This window comes from Dendropsophus ebraccatus, chromosome 1, assembly GCF_027789765.1.
Source record: "Dendropsophus ebraccatus isolate aDenEbr1 chromosome 1, aDenEbr1.pat, whole genome shotgun sequence".
Taxonomy (NCBI): Eukaryota; Metazoa; Chordata; class Amphibia; order Anura; family Hylidae; genus Dendropsophus; species Dendropsophus ebraccatus.
In genome coordinates, this window is record NC_091454.1 from 55,806,628 (window position 1) to 55,828,031 (window position 21,404).

A 21,404-nucleotide genomic window follows, 5' to 3' on the forward strand; every position below is an offset into this window, starting at 1 on the left:
GGATGAGAATTTTAGTATATGGCATGATCTGGCCAGTCATGGTTTGGCTATATAATTACGCAACGTATTTTTCAGCAGTTTAAAATGGCGTCCGTCATTTTGAGTCTAAAATGAAGCATGTCAGTTGTCTGGAAGCCTGTTGGTACATTATTCTAGTTTGGGTTTACTAATTGCTTTAATTAAAAGGTCCATTGAATTTAATAGTAAAAACGGTAAAAGGACAGTGAAAAAAAAAAAAACTGTTGGGGAACAACAAAAAAATAGTGTCCACTCTTTGCAATAGACGTCCGAAAATAATTAACATGGATCATTATTTTGACGTCCACGCAGAAATCCATTATTTTATACATTGTGTGCATTGGTAGTCAATCATCCCATTGACAATAAATCATGGAAATCATGAAATCATGGACGTCTTTTTAAATAGAAAAAGTGGACACCTTTTCTCTTTTTTTGACATTGTGTGAACACAGCCTTTTTCTTTATATTTTTTTTATCTGTTTGCCTTATTGGCTGGTTTGGTCACCTTATAATGGTGGGATGGTACAAACGATTTGATTAAAAAGAATGCTAAGAATCACATTTTTTTTTTCTATAGCAGTATTGCAATTTAAAAATAACCATATTATGCATAGATCTTAGTGTTTGCAGTGTGCTGTTGTACATTTTTAGATTTTTATGGCTGGTTTTGTCTGCTGCTGGAGGCTTCACTTTTGACCCCATGGCTAATTGGCTGCATTGTGATCTATGAAAGCCTTGTGTGTATGGCCAGCTTTAATGCGTTTTGTTCCATAAATTTTGGCTTAAAGGGGTAGTGCGGCGGTAAAAAATTATTCACAGAATAACACACATTACAAAGTTATACAACTTTGTAATGTATGTTATGTCTATGAATGGCCCCCTTCCCCGTGTCGGCACGGATCAGGTATGTATAATGCACTACACTTCCGGGTACACGGGTGGGGGTGGTGGGACACGGGGAAGGGGGCCATTCACAGACATAACATACATTACAAAGTTGTATAACTTTGTAATGTGTGTTATTCTGTGAATAATTTTTTACCGCCGCACTACCCCTTTAACTTTATAGCACTAAAAATGAACTTTTGCCTTAATTTTCTTAAGCATGTAAGCAGTAGGTGTACAGGAGCCATATATTACACAACAAGAATGGGACCAGATCCCATGGGGATGTAGCAGGCTAACAAGGTTGTGTTTGGAAGAGGTTTCTCTCCTTACATTATTGGGATAGTAACCAATCTAAATCAATCACTTTCTAATGAACAGTCTACTGCAGTGTTAAGCTTGGTGTCTTGGAAAACACGAGCAGCATTCCCAGCATCTGAGCTATTTAACAGTGAGCTCTGTCCACATTAATGAAGCAGTGTGAAAAGCTCAGATGTGGATTCCTGAGCGATTACATTTAGCCATCCTAAATAAATAGAAGGCTTTGTAGTATCCCCCAGGCTCTCAGATTTTGTATTGAAAGTTAGTACATCCATGTGATATGAGATTTTCTTAGGTAAAATAATAAGGCATAAGGGTGCCTTCACATGTAACGGATCCGCAGCGGATTTCACACTGTGGATCCCTGCCTTGTACACTCCATAGGCAGACAAACTCGCAGCGAGATGGACATCCCACTGTGAGTATGTCAGCAGCCCGCCCCGTTACTCCCCGCTGCCGGAGCGTATACATCCCCGCTCTGGCTTGCTTCGGAGCTCCCGGCGTCTTCACGTCCCGCTCTGGCTGAGCGGGACGTGTCGGGAACCCCCGAAGCAAGCCAGAGTGTGGAGAAGGTGATGTATATGCTCCGGCAGTGGGGAGTAACGGGGCGGGCTGCTGACATACTCACAGCGGGATGTCCATCTCGCTGCGAGTTTGTCAGCCCATAAAGTGTACAGGGCAGGGCTCTGCAGCGGATCTTGCTGCGAATTCGCGGCGTGAAATCTGCTGCGGATCCGTTACGTGTGAAGGCACCCTAAGGCCATGTTAGCACCCTAAGGCTATGTGCACAAAATCCAGTACGTTTCCAGGGTAGAAATCCGGTTTCTGCCATGGATGTGCTACGGATTTGCTGTGGGTGTACAGCTAAATCACAGAAGGTTAGAGTCTAATCCATGGTATTTTTGCATGAAATAAATAACATGCCACTTATTTCTCTGGCAGGTTCATTCCTGTGGTGGTTGCAGAAATTTCCATGAGGTTGTAGAAACCGCACTAACATGTGTGGAATTTGGATTATCATTGGATTTCAATAGTTTCATTCCTAGGGGTAGCCTTACACCTTCAATAGCTGGTGGCCAAATGTGTGTGTTCAGCTGACAGCTGTCACTCCTGATACCTTCATATACTCGGCTGTTCATATCCTGTCAGTGAAGAGAGGAGGGGGCAGTGGCTTATTTCTAGGGTTGGGCAGCTAAAATCCAACATGTCTGACCTTTACATCCCCCTGGGAAATACCCATACACAATAATCATTCATGACCTTAAAGGAGAAGTCCGGAAATTTCTTTTATTAAAGTATTGTATTGCCAACCCAAAAGTTATACAAATAACCAATATACACTTATTATGGGAAATGCTTATAAAGTGCTTTTTTCTCTGCACTTACTACTGCATCAAGGCTTCACTTCCTGGATAACATGGTAATGTCACGACCCGACTCCCACAGCTGTTCCGGCTGTGGCTGCTGGAGAGGATGATGGCAGGGGGACGCTGAGGGACACAGGGCACTGGAGGGGCACTGAGCATCCCTCTGCCATCATCCTCTCCAGCAGCCACAGCCCGCACAGCTCTGGGAGTCGGGTCGTGACATCACCATTTTATCCAGGAAGTAAAGCCTTGATTCAGTAGTAAGTGCAGGGAAAAAAGCAATTAATAAGCATTTCCCATAATAAGTGTATATTGGTGATTTGTATAACTTTTGAGGGGCAATACAATACAATAAAATTTTTGCCAGACTTCTCCTTTAAGGCTACATTTCCGTAGTGCAGCCCGCGACCACGGACCTGTAGTGCACACTGCAAATGTGCTTCTGTAATGCTGCATGCTTCACAGAGCACTACATTGCAACTTTATAAGCATAGCGATCTGTGCCAAAAATTGCGGTCCACGTTACAGCAGGTCCTTATTTTTGCGGCATGGATCGCGGCTCCATACACACGTATGGATGTGTGAACAGGGCCTTTGAATGACATCCTGAATGAATGTCTGCGATTGTGGACAGAACAATTAACGTGTAAGTGTAGCCTAAGGGTCCATTTTTAGGCTATGTTCACACTACGTAAGAGACCGGCTAGATCATCTTCCCATAGCACACAGTAAAGCAAGCGGCCGGAGCCGCTCGATTTACTGTGTGAACTGACAAGGCTTTCTGCGGTCGGAATTCACTGAATGTGTCAGTTATTTGCGGCCTCGTATTGGATCCCGGCCGGAGTGTATACGCTCCGACCGGGATCCCATTGAAAGTAAGGCATTGTTCCACCGCGCCAAAAGTACGGCCGTTGTTGCCATCGGCAACAATGGCCGTACTTTTACGTAGTGTGAACATAGCCTTAAGGGTTAAAAATTGAGCAGATCCTGTACGTGTGAACGCACCCTTATGGGTACTTTCACAAGTCACAGATTTCATGAGGCTATAGCCATAGAATTTACTATGTTTTTACATCGAATACATGTTACTGAGGTATTAGTAAGCCCACATTCAAATGCTCCAAGAAATTTGGGAAAATAATGGGCAAATCTTTGAAAATAGAGCCCTATGACACTGGGTGATTCAGACGATATTGCCCTTGGTATTGGGGCAAGAAATCTGTGATCATGTTGTTTTGACTTGTCACAATCCCATTGTGTAATAGGGGATGTGTGGCTGATAAATTATGCATTAATTCATGTAGCCCTGCCTGCACATCAAGCCTTGTAATAGGCTCGCCAAATGAGCGCCAATCTACAACATTGCAGATTGTTTAGAACATGCCTAACTGCAAAGAGTGTTCGAGAATGGTATAAGGGACATGATAAAGAGTTCACTGTAAAGCGTAGACTGCAAATTCATTGGGCAGCTATGGGCTGTGCAGGAACAACAAGTCCAATCCATAGAGGCTACACCTCACAACTTCTGCACCTTTAGAGGTCTTGTAGAATCCATTGGTCTGGTGGACTTGGTCCAAGGATATTGTACACAATATTATACAGGTGGCTTTAATGTTATGTCTGATACACAGTATTTCCAGTTTTGTCATTTTTTTCCCCTTTTCCCTTTTGGTTTGTAGACTCTTGTAAGATTCGCTATTTGACCCCATGCATTCTGCACGCGTCCCTAAAATAGTGTTGCGGTGTGTTACTGCCAGAATATTACAATTATGTGCAATAATATATATTATAAGTTCATTAGTGGTTTCTCAGGGTTATAATCTCGGGAATAACAAGTACGTTTGGCACTAGATTGTAAGCAGTGATCTCATGTGAGAGATTATTATGGAAGGAAGGTGGAAATACGCCCAGACAGATGTAAGTCCATTCTACTCATCATTACAATGGAACCTTTTTAGCTTCCTGTGTTTTTAATCTACTTAATATTCCATGCTCCCAAATAAGGCTATTGGCTTTTCTGTAGATTGTACCCCAAAGAGATCAATCTATTAATAGACAAAAGTTGTTAAATTATCTGTAGCATATTAATTTTAAAATTTATTGTAGGCAAGAGGTTAAAGGGGTTTCTTTGGGCATAAGAAATGTTTTAGCATTGAGTGTATGGGGTTTTAACATAAAAAGAAGGCATACTCACCCCCATAGCTGCTGGTTCCTGGTGCCCGGTGCCTGCTCACTGCTTCCAATGACATTTCATTTGTGCAGGAAAACACTGGCACAGTAACAACTGTGGGCCAACTCGTAGTAGGAATGGATTTCAGTTTCAGGGACAAGAGTAGCCAAAGATGTGTCACATAGCTACATAGTCATCCAGCCAAGGATTGTAGTGTTATGTTGTTTAAAGAAAATGAATATGATCTTATTGTGGCATGTAACCTACTGCGATCTGCAATCCACTATAGATGTCTGCTTATGGTGGTGGATCAGCTTGACTTATATTAGGTGCAATGGAGACAGAGTGGCATTACATGGTCTGGCCTTCCATAGTACATCTATGTACTTTTTACAGTTTCTCATGCTTATGTGTCTAGAAGGTGTCATTATTATTAGTTAGATAAGTTGAGAACTTGTTCAGGAAACTGAAGGAAGGAAACACAATATGGCTTAAGATAAGGTTTATTCTTACGTCAGGGACAGACACACACACACTAAAGAAACAGACACAGACTATAAGAAAGTATAAATGTGGTCTTAGTGGGTTTGTAGCAGGGCTAATTATGCTCATATTTCTTGAAACAGCTTAAAGCGTATGTAGCATTTGTGTATTTTAATACAAATAACTTTTATTCTAGCCAGGATAGTGCAAAGGAGGCAAAACTTAGGGTGCCCAAGGGCTGAAGCATCTCATTGGTTTATTTGCCAGCCCCCTGACTATTGACCAAAGAGGCGCTGTTGTCCACACAGTCTTTAGCCAACTGTCAATAATGGACCCCTCACAATGATTAGCCCCTCAGTAGTGCCCCTGCACAGTACATATCCCTCACACAGTAGTTAGCTCCCAATAGTGCCCTATACAGTAGAGAGCCCTTATACAGTTCTCCAGATTTTACATCTTTCAGTGGGTTTAGGCTTCACACTTTCCTATATGCAGTTGCTGTAAAGAGTAAGTCACTAATTTTTAGAAGTTATAAAAGTTGTGTCAGTATGAACACTTATGTTTCACTTAGTATATTACTCGGAACCTAGGTCAGTGGAGTCTCCGGATACTGCTGGTGTTTGTGATGCTACAGATCCAGTATTGTTTTCTGAATAGAGTCTAAGTAGTATTATGATGGCTGTGTGTAGAGAATTGTAGCGCCTTTTTTGGGGACAGCTGGTATTGTCTATTATCCCTAGAATTATCTAGTAACATAAATGAATTTTCCTGGAGCTGAAGGAGTTATTTGTATTCTTAAGCGCTGTTCTGAGACATGGATCAGAAAGAAGACAGCGACATCTTGTGACCTTATTGCTTGCAGGCAGTATTGCTTGTATAATATATGCCTGTAAGGAGAACATGCTTCTCTAAATGCTGCTAACAGAGATCAGAAAGAAGCACAGCATGCAAGCCCTATGTATCTAGTACATCCAAGTAAAAGAAACCAGTTTACACAAGTTATAATCCTAATTCTGTGTAGCTAGTACAGTATACATTCCAATTTCCAGGTTCCTATTGTCTACCTGTAAGCCTTTCATTTAGTTTATACCATTGTGCAGCAGATTTATTTTGCCATAGAAGAGTTGGTCACTCGGAATGAAGAGGTTTTATAATGACAATCCTGTGTGAATTCTCCGCCTTTACTGGCTCAGTCCGTCTAGTTGTAATATAAATAGGTTTATGGCACCTATTACATGCAATGGCAGTGTGCCAGAGAGTATCCAAGTCATGTAGATACAAGGATAGGTCATCAAACTGAATCCTTACCCTGTGGAGTCGGAGTCGGAGCTAGTTTTGGCTGGAGTCTTAGTTGGAGTCGGAAAAAAATATACCGACTCTGACTCCAGCTTTAAAAAAATCTTTAAAAAATTTAAAATTGAGTTTTGATATGAATTTTATAAGTTTTGCTCATCAATATATTTTATGAGCAACATTCTAATAGGACACTGGCCCTATTAAATAGGAATGGTCGGGGAAAAGTAGTCAGCCACTATTTGGCAGTTTGTTTCTGAGCTGGAAGAGTCCATTGTGTAGGGGGAGATCTGTGCTGGTCTCTTCCTGGACGCTGGATGACTGTATATGAGCTGCAGTGTAATATGAAGATATCCTGTGTAATATAGAGGAGGAGAAGACATAAGTAGGGTAGCAGTAGCCTCTGTCCTCAGTATGGTGTTTCCTCTCTGGGAGAAAATTGTGTGTTTTTCTTCAGTGTTCTATGGCAGCAGCTGTGTGTGTGTGCTATGGCTGCAGCAGGCTGTGCGTGTGTGTGTATATGTATGTATGTGTGCTATGGCTGCAGAAGGCTGTGTGTGTATGCTATGGCTGCAGCAGGCTGTGTGTGTGTGTGTGTGCTATTGCTTGCCCCCACAGCGACCCTCAACATCACTATGTGTGACCCCTCTCTATCAGTATGGCTGACCCCTCTGTATCACAGGGATTTTGCAGTGTTAGCAGTGTTTCTTTATGTATGGTGAATATTTAGTTAGAAACCTTGAAGAATGTCAGCAGGAAAACCACCTGCTCCATCTAGTCTAGTTCTGAGTTGTTCAGGACATGGAGGCTGGAGACTGGCTGAATCCTCTGCACACACAGGAGAACCTGCTTATATACAGTATTCCTTTATTCACTCAGAAGTTGCCACAGGATCATGTAGGACATTAGGGAGAAGCTGCTGAGCCAGTATGATAAATAACTCCCCTGGTATCTGACTGGCCATTTATGAAGGAGCAGGAGTCTGAGTCGGGAGTCAGAGTCGGTCCTGATAAAATTCAGGAGTCGGAGTCGGAGCTGCAGCTTACCGACTCCACAGCCCTGCTTACCCTGGATAAAGTTTAGCCATACATTTCACTGTAGATATTAATGCCAATTCAGGCAAGTAGTCAGTATTATTGAAATGTTGTGTGCTAGAAGGGACCTGCAGTGCCCCCCCCCCATCTATTTTGTGCAGTGCACACAGGAACTAGAAGCAGTGTCTGGACCATGGTTTGGAACTTTTTTTTATTTTACCAAGTTCTATACCCCAGGATTAACTGTTAGGCAATGGCTGCAGTGGAAATATATTACATACCAGCCAATAATTTGAAGGTAATATAAGGACGCATGTGGAAGAGTACACCACTATGAAGTCCATGGGGGAGATTTATGAAACATGGTGTAAAGTGAAACTGGCTCAGTTGCCCCTAGCAACCAATTAGATTCCACCTTTCATTCCTCACAGACTCTTTGGAAAATGAAAGGTGGAATCTGATTGGTTGCTAGGGGCAACTGAGCCAGTTTCACTTTACACCATGTTTGATAAATCTCCCCCATATGTCCATATCAGCAAGTGACATGGTAACTCACTGATGAGATTTATGCTGTCCTAGTGGATATTAGGCAGCAAGTGAACTGTCAATGCTTGTAGTTGATGTGTTGGAGGAAGGAAAAATAGGCAAGAGTAAGTATCTGAGTGACTTTGACAAGGGCCAAATTGTGATGGCTGGGTGACTGGGTCAGAGAATCTCTAAAATGGCAGGAGTTGTCAGGAGTTCCTAGTAGGCAGTGGTTAGTACCTACCAAAATTGTTCCAAGGAAGGACAGCTGGTAAACCAGCAACAGGGTATTGTCTACTCATGGACTCATTGATGGGTATGAGGAGCTAAGGCTTACCCACTCTGGTCCGATTCCACAGAACAGCCACTGAAGTGTAAATGGCTGGAAGTGTTATTGGGGGTTAGACGTTGGCCTGATCTTTTTTTTTTCATTTATCTCATGTGGATGACCAGGTGCTTGGAAAAGATGGCACCAGGATGCACTATGGAAGGATGTGAGGCAAAGTGAATGCAGTACACTGTTTCTGGGTCCTCGAATTCATGAGGTTGTTACTTTGACACGTATCTACGACTAACATTGTTAATAAATAAAAAATGTATATATTCTAAGCATATTTATATTCATGTGCCACATAGGTTATATGTAGTTTGGTTAGGATACTGTCTAACTGTGGAGCATATAATAAATCTGATCCCCCCCCCAGGGCCGCTTTAACCAGAGGGCACATGGTGCACGTGCACCGGGCCCCCTGGTTAAAGGGGCCCCCCCGAGCAGGCCGGCCGTTGCTATGTGCGACCAGTGCGGTCGCACAGGGCTCCGGCCACCAGCCTGTCAGGGGGGAGCGCCATGGATGGGTAATCTACTTACCCCTCCATGGCGCCCCCTGCAGGGCCCCCCCGTCCGCCGCTGCCCCCGTCCGCTGCTGCTGCGGCGCTTCAGCGCTGCAGCAGCAGCGACACTGACAGAGAGAGAGCCATTGGCTCCCTCCCTGTCAGTCACTCACTCTTGTGGCCGCACTTCCTGCGGTCACAAGAGGCCGCACTCTCCCTCTAGCGGCCGACGTCACTGGAGCGTCGGCGCGAGGGTAAGGGGAGTGCAGCCTCTTGTGACCGGAGGAAGTGCGGCCACAGGAGGGAAGAGAAGAGGAACGCGTGGACCCAGGTGAGTAACAGTGTTTGTTTTTTTCAATGTTATATGGGAGGGGGAGCTATATACTACGGGGGGGGGGGGGCACAGGGGGCTATATACTATTGGGGAGCACAGGGGGCTATATACTATGGGGGAGAACAGGGGGCTATATACTATGGGGGAGAACGGGGGCTATATACTATTGGGGAGCACAGGGGAGCTATATACTATGGGGGAGCACAGGGGGCTATATACTATTGGGGAGCACAGGGGAGCTATATACTATGGGGGAGAACAGGGGGCTATATACTATGGGGGAGAACGGGGGCTATATACTATGGGGGAGAACGGGGGCTATATACTATTGGGGAGCACAGGGGGGCTATATACTATGGGGGAGAACGGGGGCTATATACTATTGGGGAGCACAGGGGGCTATATACTATGGGGGAGCACAGGGGAGCTATATACTATGGGGGAGCACAGGGGAGCTATATACTATGGGGAGCACAGGGGGCTATATACTATGGGGGAGAACAGGGGGCTATATACTATGGGGGAGAACGGGGGCTATATACTATTGGGGAGCACAGGGGGGCTATATACTATGGGGGAGAACGGGGGCTATATACTATTGGGGAGCACAGGGGGGCTATATACTATGGGGGAGAACGGGGGCTATATACTATTGGGGAGCACAGGGGGCTATATACTATGGGGGAGAACGGGGGCTATATACTATTGTGGAGCACAGGGGGCTATATACTATGGTGGAGCACAGGGGGCTATATACTATGGGGGAGCACAGGGGGCTATATACTATGGGGGAGCACAGGGGAGCTATATACTATGGGGGAGCACAGGGGGCTATACACTATGGGGGAGCACAGGGGAGCTATATACTATTGGGGAGCACAGGGGAGCTATATACTATTGGGAAGCACAGGGGGCTATATACTATGGGGAGCACAGGGGGCTATATACTACTGGGGAGCACAGGGGGCTATATACTATGGGGGAGCACAGGGGGCTATATACTATGGGGGAGCACAGGGGGTTATATACTATTGGGGAGCACAGGTTAGCTATATACTATTGGGGAGCACAGGGGCTATATACTATTGGGGAGCACAGGGGAGCTATATACTATTGGGGAGCACAGGGGTCTATATACTATGGGGGAGAGCACAGGGGGCTATATATTATGGAGAGCACAGGGGGGCTATATACTATTGAGGGGGAGCACAGGGGGGCTATATACTATTGGGGGAGAGCACAGGGGGGCTATATACTATTGTGGGAGAGCACAGGGGGGCTATATACTATTGGGGGAGAGCACAGGGGGCTATATACTATTGTGGGAGAGCACAGGGGGGCTATATACTATTGTGGGAGAGCACAGGGGGGCTATATACTATTGTGGGAGAGCATAGGGGGGCTATATACTATTGGGGGAGAGCACAGGGGGGCTATATACTATTGTGGGTGAGCACAGGGGGCTATATACTACTGGGGAGAGTGCACAGGGGGGCTATATACTAATGGGGGAGCGCACAGGAGGGCTGTATATAACTGGAGGAGCACATGAGGGTCTATATACTACAGGGACACCTTAAAACTATGGAGGCACAGAGGGGTGTAACTATGTAGGAGTACAGAGGGGTGTAACTACTGTATAGGGGTACAAGGGACCTAACTACTGTATGTGTTGGAGCCTAAAATATTTGTCTGGCAGATTCTGGAGAGAAGATTCACAGCCAGGAGAAGACTTCAAGGTGGCCCACGCTGGATGGAGAGAAAAAGAAAAGGTGACAGACTCTGATCGGAGAAGACGCCTCCGGTGAGTCACTGGATGTAACTTCACTCTGTTATAGGCTTGTACTGATAGGGGTCATGGTGTGGCGGTATTATGTAATGGTATCAATGGTGATATCTTTCTGTTTTGTTTAGTGCAGTTTTTATGTAATATGTAATCACTGAATGGTGGAAATAGTGTTATAAGGTAACTACTGTATGTATTGGGGCTCTTGATACAGTGTGGGGGCAAATTCAGTACATTATACAATGTGCAGAAAGGTAAGGGGGGGCCCACTCTTGAGGGCTGTGCACTGGGCCCACCAATGTATTAAAACGGCCCTGCCCCCCCCCCCCCCCCCAGAATAAGATATTGTTGCTGAAACGGTCATAGGGCACCACAGCTGGGCGTTTTCTGTCATTTACTCTCTCTGCTAAAGTGGTCCTTTTTTATATGTATACTTTATTGCACTTGGCACTTCACTATTGTGTATGCTAGGCCCTTTTGGGCAGTTACCCCTTACACATAGTATGGTATTTTTTTTCACCTGATGCTCTCGGGTGTCTCTCTCAACTTTTTTGTTGATTTATAATTTGTATTACATGCTATGAATATGCAACATTTTTTTAATTTAGTTTTTATTGTGCATATAAGTAATTTGTAATAGCAAACAAGGCGAACCAGCACCAACCACCTGTAGTGCAATTCAGTACAAAATATAATGATTTATTTTCAACCTGAATTGATTGCATTGTAATAAGTAAGTAATTTGGTTTGACATTATTAAACATTTAGGAATTTAATTTCCACCGTAGTTCTCTATGCTTGAGTATGTGAGAATATCTTTCTATATGGCCAGGGCGTGATATGAGCAGTAAGAATAGCTTGGCTGGAGAGATCCCAAAGGTAGGAGAGCCAGTGCTTTGGAAGATATTTATTGCTGTTTCACTAAACATAAGTAGCCTCCTGTAGTTTGCTATACTTTGTATTTCCATGCTTTTTTTGTCCATCTCTAGAAGCAGCGCTCGCTCTGCCACTAAAAGGTTAACCACCTTTTTTTCGAGACAATGAAAGTGTTAAGGAAACCTTTTTTGTTTTTGTCTATAGAAGCTTCCCGTAGGCTGGCGTTGTGTTAGTGTGGGTTAGTCTGGGCTAAGTGCTTTCGGGTAATTACAGCCCCCTCCGTCAATAGTTTTGCTTCCCCGCAGGCTTCTCTTTAAAATAGAGTTGGCTGCACAGAACACAACAGGTTGCTGTTTTGAGCAGAGCTATTTCAAGACAAGCCATGTTAGAGCCTGGGAGACAAGGGCACAGCATAAGTGACATAGGTAACTGTTGCCAGGAGACCTGTGAAAAGGGCTCGATCCCGCCACCCCCGCTCCCATTTTACAGCGATGGCCTGTGAAGTAGGTGGTCCTTATTGTAGATTGGCGTCTGCTTATGTGACTTGCGTCACCAATATCACAAATTAGATGGTAGGCGCTTCAGCTGCGTCGTTGATTATAATAGAGCATATCATGGGATCAGTGACACATCCAAAGGGTGACTAAGTATATAAAGTGGCTACAAAGAAGCTTTGCAATGGAAGTTACAGTGATATGTAGTGTATTCCTAGAATAGCCTCACACCCCTTATGTATAGGGATGCCACATCTGGCCAATTACACATACGTAAGAAAACAAGTGGAAATCAGTGTGCTATATTTAAGTAGACTGGTCCTAATGACATGGCCATGTAATTGTGGACTGTGCAACTAGATTTGGGATATTTGATGGCAATCCTACTGATTTTGATGTGATCTAATAACAATCTCATTTGACTTGAGACAAACTTATTGCCTTCTCTATATAGGGTATGGATAAAAGATATGATATGGATATGTCTGCCTGGTTTTGCATTCATAGTTTTCTGGTTATTTTGTTAGTAACATTTGTTATTCAGAAAGTAAAGAAGAAAATGGTGACATCCATTCGCTGTGTTTACTTTTGGAAAACTATAGACCAACAGCATGCTTAAGAATGTGCCAGACTCTTTTGTATTTCTTGGCTGCTTCATTGATGCTAAAAGTAAATGTGTCATCTATGAGATGCTCATAGTAATTCACTTCTATTGCGCCTGCTATTTACCACACTTCCTTTCCTGATCGTCCCATTGGAGCCATGTGGTGACGCTTGGCGGTCCAGGCTGTGAAGTGGATGTGTTAGCATTTACATGATGAAACTTATAACTTGATAATTACGTGACAGAAATGCTTCAATACATGATTCAATACATTAACTCTATCTATGCCCTTACCATCAACATTTGCATTATACATGGAATTGGTATAGATGTAGTACATTGCTAGCCTAAAGTTGTTTGGACCAAAATTAAGAATACATTCCCCTAGACTACAAGATATGCAATGTTACCAGATTTACACAGTGCAGATACACTTTTTAGTAGATGTGAAAATGTATTAACTGGGACCTGTCGTGTTGAAAAAGCAATTCAGTTGTACACCAGTTTGATGTATAGGTTTTTGGGAAAAGATTCGGTATGGCTAGTAATTTATTCATCTAAATCTCTGTTTATTAGATTAGGAGTCCAATGGGTGGTCCTAATCTGTGTTCATAGCGTGTACATTCAAACATAACTGTCAATCATCATTTAGGACTGCCCTCTAGACTCCCAAATTACATTTTTATCTTTCCTCCAAAAATACAGTATATGTATCAATCTGCTCAGCTCTTCCTGCTCTAAAATATATTACCTGCAATTTGAACTGCATTTTCAAGGTGACGAGTTTCCTTTAGGAAAGTGTTCTGCTGCTTCTATGGTGCGGAGGGGACACACAGTTTTTCCATGTAGGTATGTGATGAAGAACAGCTCAAGCGTCTCTATATAACTAGTATTAATATATGTTCCTCTGGGTGCCGCACTGTGTACAGCTTGTTCCTTTATTCACCGCCCACTCATGGCAGGTTTAGGATCACACATTAAAGTCCCAGTACATCTGTCTCCTTGGGTCTTTAATTATCACAGGGTTGCTGGAGATGGCGGACAGGCTCACATGCTGTGATCTCTTCAGTCATCAGATGCCACTTACGGAGGAAACATTTGGCTTGCTTGCTGTCCAGTTAGGGCAGTGCACAGTGCCCATCCTACCAGGGAACATTATGCACAACACACCCCTTACATGCCTTCTGGGAGCGATGATCTTTCACTTACAACTACCATCCTACACAGATTCTGCTGAATTGTACAGGAATTTATATGACAGTGAAGTTTAAGTAAACATTGTATGGAAAAAATCTTTTGTTATTCAGTATCCGGGCCATTTGTTTTGCATTTAATTTATGGATACCCTATGATTTGTTAGGATGAGCCTCATAAACATACAGATGTTTCCACCCTTTCCAATTGCATTAAGGAATTTAATTTAATCTTTATCCAACAAATGGCATCCATCAGAGACATCTGTCACAGCTATCCAGAAAGAAACATGGAAGCCTATGTCATGGCAATCGTCATTTGTATTCATTATTTTTTTCATGTTTAACATCTTGCGCTGTACTTCTAACAAAGATCACTGATCTCATGGGACCAGTCAAAGATGACACTGCCGGCTGCTAGTTAAAGCACCTAGGATTGAGCATGTAGTGAAATCCTAGGGGCATTGCTGCCTGGGAAATTCCCTTTAACTTATCGGTAAACCTGAAGTACAAAAGAGCCTGTGGAGCCTCATTTAAGAGTCTTGAAACACAGGACTAGCCAGATATCCCTCCGGGAAGGACCCAGCCAAGTGGGTGGCTCCTGTAGGGAAACCACCAAAACCACCATATTAAGTGGCCCTATAAGTCAGTGTAGACAAGAGAAAAACCAAAGCCAGGTATCTATCCACATACAGCTGTTTCGGGATGTTGCCCCTCATCAGTGCGGAGCAGCATTTTGGCTAGGTGGGAGCAATGCCTAGTAGAGCCATTAGAGAAACAGATCACTGATCTCAGGGAGACCAGTCAAAGATAGCACTGTGCCTTGGTTTTTCCCTTGTCATTACATTGATGTATAGGGCCACTTTATATGGTGGTTTTGGTGGTTTCCTTACAGGAGCTGCCCCTTGGCTGGGTCCTTCCCGGAGGGATATCAGGCTAGTCCTGTGTTTCAAGACTCTTAAATGAGGCTCCACAGGCTCTTCTTTTGTACTTCTAATAGGTCAGGTTTACCGATAAGTTAAAGGGAATATCTCAGGCTTAGAGAAGGGAAGAAAGGAAGCCCCTCCCCCCCATGATGATCAGTTAGCCCCCTATCCAGGTGATACAGCATAGCTTTATGAACTACCCTATAAAAGACCAACCCTTTTAAAGAAAGAAATTTCTGTATAAAGAGTTAATGTATTGATTCTTGTTTGATCAATGATCACTCCAATGTCTGATGTCTGTTCTTTTGATTTAGATCATTGAAAGAAAACACATTGCACTTCAATGCGAAGGGCGAGGAGATCTTTCTTAGTGCTGCCATTAGCGTGCCTCTAGGGAAAACTATTTCTTCTAAGTATATCAGTAGGATTTCTAGCATGAGACAGAGCCCCTGTATCCAATAAGATCTGGGATCTCTAGTGCCTCTTAGTGTTAGAGACTAAGTATACACTTTACCAATAATCTTGGATGCTGCTTTTCTAATTAAATATAAAATAAATATAAAAACTTACCTAGAATCTCATGCAGTTAATAAAATGCCCTGAAGTGTGGTTATATGGTAATAATTCAAGGGATTTCTGGGAAAAGGTATTATTCTGTGAGTGTGATTGAAAGGTACATATAACTTTAGGATTGTGCAGTGAACTTACATACAAGTTTCATAAAAGTTACATTCAGGGTAAGTGTTAAGCTGTGGCCTATGAATATAGGGAAGCTGTCAAAGGGAAGAAGAGTTCAGTGTGGCCCAGTCTTACATATGATGGTCAGGATCTGAAGAGTAGGCATTATATGTGCATGGCTGTGACATTACCAGTCCATGGTTAAATATGTCTAGAGTATTTTTAATATCTAGTAATGAAGAATTATAAACTCGCCCACACATGTATCGTTTTATGAGCCACAACAATGATGTCATAGGTCGAGTCTGGCACGCTCAGGATTTCTTTATAATGATGATGTAATCCCAACAAGAACACCATTGTTCCTAATTGCATCTGTTCTATTCTGCCCATTGACATTTACTGCTATATTTAGGTTTTCTCATTGAACATGACTGCTAGGGAACCTATTAGGAATGTTTAGGGTTGTATGCCTACAGGCCTTCCTTAGGGTGAGGCTGCACATTTTATTTATTTATTTTTTATACACTCGTTCTGTATGAGACTCAAGTTGCATGTTATTATGAAGAATTTGTATGATAAAATAAGGGATTTTTTAAAATACTAACTGTGGGGCCAGATTGTTGAGAATGGGGCCTGACAGGGCAAGGGGATGACTGTGAATAAAAGAGACAGGTGGGACAGAGCTGTCATGTAGCTGGTAAGAAGTGCTGAGGTTGTGCAATTTTTAGTTATAAATACTAACCCGCCTTCCAGGCTCTCGTACAGGACACAACCATGTGTTTTTCTCTTACTGTTGACTTGCAAAGACACTGTCTATATTTTGTATGCTTGCCATAGCCTAAATTGTCATAATCATAACCCATGCATGGTTGTAACATTTAGGAGATCATTAAGGACTCATCAATAAATTTCAGCTTCCAAGTGACAGAGCTCATACCATGGAGGCAGTCAGATCAGCTGCTGTGGGGCCATGGAGGGGAGGCCCAGCCCAGATTAGTTACCTTATGTTCTTCAGTTGGCCATAGATATATTAGCGCAATTGCTTCAGTTCAGTGTCATATCCGGGGTTTCTAGTAAATTTTTGGAATTGGGGAAACAGATAGAACAATTGCATTTAAAGAGGATATCAAAGCATTACAGCTATGCCCCATCCAGAGGATAGGGATCACTACAATGGAGGTCATTTATTCCCTAAGTGACATTCTCCATTCATTTTCTATGGGACTGCTAAATAGTGTCAAGCGCTGAACTAGGAAATGTTTGGAAGTCCCATAGACAGTCGATGAAGTGATGACCGAACATGGGCCACTCTACAACATTTGACCTTCGGTCTGAGTATGGGAGGGTTCTGTGGATAAGGGGTTCTGTGGATAAGGGGTTACTTTTAATCTTGGGACCTCCCCTTTTAAGAACATCCTAGTTTGCTAGGAAAAATAGAAGCCCTGGTGGCCTAGGGTATTTACTATGAACCATCAGTGTGGATAATTGCAGTGACAAGACTGATTTTGAGGAGACAAAGAGACACATCTCAGAGGTTATACTTAGGAGTACTACACCAAGAATTGTGTTAAAGTTGGATACATGGCTGTCAGAGAAGGCAGAAGCATTTCTCATTCTTTCTGCGTGGCCTGTTTGCAGATACATAGTGCTCTGTATATGCTATGAATAGAATAGATCTAGCAGCCGTGACCTCTATTGTCCTGCTGATCAGGAAATAGGGGCTAGGTTTGACTACACCCAGTAAAGTATTGCTAGACCTATGTACACTAGTAAATAATGCATGTGTGTGAAAGTAACCTGTCTGCTTTCCATTACAGCTGACACCAGCGGGTAAGGCCGAGGTGGCCGGAGTGAATGTTGGGGACTGGTTGCTACAGATTGATGGCGAAAGCACCACAAATATGACTCACATTGAAGCCCAGAACAAGATTCGAGCCTGTAGCAACAAACTAAGTCTAGCTCTGAGCAGGTAAGACACGGGGTACAACACCTGGAACTCTTGGGTGCTTATTTGGGACTGCTGATCCATGTCTAGTGGTGGTATATGTTGGGATTATTTAAAAGGAAGCTGTCAGAAAGACGTTCCAAACTGCTTACATGGCTACATAGCTATGTAAGCAGTGAGACCATTCATACCTTTATTGTTGTTGTCCTAATCCCCCAAATAAATGCTTTTTATTGCTGATCTATATGCTGCATTTACACGGAACGATTATCGCGCGAATTTGCACGATAACGATCGAAATCGAACAATAATCGTACGTGTAGACGCAGCGAACGATCAAACGACGAGTGAGAAATCGTTCATTTTGATCTTTAAACATGTTTTCAAATCGTCGTTCGTCATTCGCAAAAGATTCGCAGATCGTTCCGTGTAAACAGTCGTTCGCCGATTTTAAGCGATCGCAAAACGAATTTTCCGTACGATCTATCGTTCCGTCTAAACGCTGATCGTTATAAAGAAAAAATCGTTACTTACAAATCGTTAATCGTACGATCGGGCGAATTATCGTTCCGTGTAAACATAGCATAAAGGGAACCAATTGTGCTGATATGGTGTCCAACTGCACAGTATACATGTACTGTGCAGCTCCTAGAGGCTACAAGCCGTGTCTGCAGCGGTAGCTTTGTGGTGAGGAAAAAGAGTTTTAATCCCGTGCGCGAGGCAACTAGTCATCTGGGCAGGGAGCCGCAGTGTCTAGTCACAGATCTCTACTTGTCAGCCTCTGCAGGGATCATTGACAGGCAGAGACACCAGTTAGTGGCCTTTCTGCCTGTCACAGAGCACTCTGACAGGCAGAGAGCTGTGACTACTCATGGGTGGCTCCCCACGCAGATGACTAGTTGCTACCCCTCTCCTGGTTACATGCTCCAGAATAAAACACCTTTACCCCCCATGTAAATCTAACGCTGCAGACATGGCTGGTGTGCTCCAGGAACTGCACAGTAGATCTATTTTGTGCTGCTGGGAACCATATCAGCACAATCATGCTGATTGATTCCCTTTAGGCTATGTTCACACAACATAACTTTTGTATTAATCATGGCCGTTGTTGCTGATTTGCAACAATGGCCGTGATTAATACAAACGTTGTGTTGCACCGCAGTCTGAGGGAATCCTGGCCAGAGTGTATACTTATAGCATACACTCCGTCCGGGATCCCTAGCGGCCGCACAAAAAACTGACATGTCAGTTTTGTGCACCCTTTATTAATAGAATAGCGGCCGCGCAAGCCTGACAGGTCACACAATAGAGAGTCCGCCACACTCTCCATTGTCAGCTATGGTGAATTGGTATGTGGGTGCACACGAATGCGCCCTTATCCCAATTCAGCACAAATGAATATTATCACTCCAGTACCGGCTGGGATGATCTTTACTGACACTGAACGGCCAGTGTTTCACGTAGTGTGGACAAGGCCTTAAGTGTCATAGAGGTGTGGCTAGAGTACCTGTGTCATGAACTTCCCTGGCCACGCCCCTTTAAAGGGGTTGTCCAGCGTGGGGGCTATTTTTAGATCTGGCCGGGGAGGAGGTGGCTGAAAGAAAAGACGTCCACTCACCTCCCCGGTTTCAGCGGCGGGTCCCGCATTGCGGCGCTCCGGTGCCCGGTTCCCGGCCTCTTTCGGGTGTCTGACACAGGCCCGAGACGTGCCGTCTCAGGTCCGCTAAGCCACTCAGTGAAGGAGGCGGGATCTGAGCGGACTTGAAACAGATCCCGCCTCCTTCACTGAGTGGCTGAGCGGACCTGAGACGTCATGTCTCGGGCCGAGATCCGGAAGCGGTCGGGAACCGGGCACCGGAGTGCCGCGATGCGGGACCCGCCGCTGGAACCGGGGAGGTGAGTGGACGTGTTTTCTTTCAGCCACCTCCTCCCCGGCCAGATCTAAAAATAGCCCCCACGCTGGAGTACCCTTTTAACACTGTTTCCCTTTTACCTTTTAGGTCTAAAAGCTCATAGGCTACTTGATGTACATATCTTCCTATGTCTACTAATATTACACAAAACAGGGAGTGTAGCATGTTGTCCTTGTAACTATGTTAGCTGATTATATCTACGGACCATTCAGCTGTTCGGATAAAATAAAATGACCTTTGTTTCCTCTTTTTAGATTCTCAGTGGGACTGAGTAACCAGCCAAAGGTAAATTTCCTCCATCGGTGTACAAGTATATGAATGGTGTGTGGGTGTTGTCTGTATGACTGCAAGCAGGGGAAGATGAGGGAGGGGGAAGAGTCTATGGTTGTCTTGGATGTAGTTATTTTTATCCACTTGTATCTGATGTATTTTTATCTATCCTCGCTTTCTTCATTTGAGTGGGAATTCATCCTGTTTGCTTTATTCTTCTTTCCTGATCTATGCAATAACATTATTCACCAACGCGCACAGAAACTTTCTCCTTTCTACCATGCCCCTTTATCTCTGACTTTGGCTAGCCTGGCTCCAGTCTCCTAGGTATCCCTTGCTTGACCTACAGTGCCTGCTTTCGCTCTTCCACTGCATTCCTGGAGCTGTATATATATATATATATATATATATATATATATATATATATACCCTGCAGGATAAACACAGGCTGTTTTATTCTAAGCTTCGGGAATGTATCTGGTGATCTCATGGGAACATGTTACTTGAGAAAGATGGATTCTCCCTAACATATTAACTGTGCCGTCAGTTAGTGCTAACCTAGTTTCTGAATGGTATTACAAATGGAAGTACAGAAAAAAGGAGTTAAGAGGCTTTCACAACCTTAAAGGGAACCTTTAAAATTGAAAATGCATTTCAGTCTGCATGCATAATGTTATAGAGCAGGAGGCGCTGAGCACATTGATATATTGTTTTGTAAGAAAAGGCCCACACATTTTAGGCTATGTAGTCACAGTCTAGCTATCTGTGTATAAGTGTGCATCTAGTGGGAACTGTCAGTGTAACAGGTTACCTCTAAATAAATATTCTACTGAAAAGCTAATGTTCGGCTACGTTTTATAGGCATAATAAAGCAAATAGTACACAAATCTATTATATAACCATTCCAAAAATTTATAGCTGTAAAAGCATAAGAAAAATCTGCAATATTTTCACTAAACCCCAGCAAGCAGCAAGAATGATCCATTCTGTAACTTGCCTGTGCAGGATTCAAGCTAATGTCTGACTCATTGGTTTACTGGTTCATAAAAGCATATCCAGGCAGAAATCATTTCTGTGTGGGCGCAATTAACATCCGCGTATAATGATAGCAATCGCGAATGTTAACGGAAAAACAGCGCACCTAAATGTCACATTGAATAGTCTTATACTTTTATAACGTAAACTTCTTGTAGGTGGTTTTATGCTTCTTGTTCCCTGTGCCTTTGGGAAACATTTTTTATTTTGTACAAATGTATAAAGTATTGCACTCAGATAAAATGTATTGCAAAGTGCACTTTATTGGTAGACTACATTTTTCTGTTAGGTTGGCAAACCTGCAGTCCCATCATGACTGGGCAGCTAAAGCTAAAGCAGATGTAGGGAATTGAATAGGTCTTTATACTGTTTACAACAACAATAGCATAACCATTTTTTAAATGTGTGTTTCCCATA

General features: G+C 43.4%; 1 protein-coding gene across 6 annotated transcripts in view; it reads left to right on the plus strand.

The window, feature by feature from the left end:
• The window catches only part of PDLIM7 (PDZ and LIM domain 7), a 77,959-nt gene that overhangs the window by 8,170 nt on the left and 48,385 nt on the right, over positions 1–21,404 (plus strand). For 5 of the 6 annotated variants that reach the window (XM_069971315.1, XM_069971354.1, XM_069971324.1 and 2 more), the window contains exons 3-4: positions 17,642–17,793; positions 19,937–19,967. In XM_069971315.1, the coding sequence (XP_069827416.1) occupies positions 17,642–17,793; positions 19,937–19,967 (183 nt within the window). Of the gene's footprint in view, positions 1–8,129; positions 8,225–17,641; positions 17,794–19,936; positions 19,968–21,404 lie in introns of those variants that run through there. The other variant, XM_069971338.1, reaches the window with a different exon arrangement.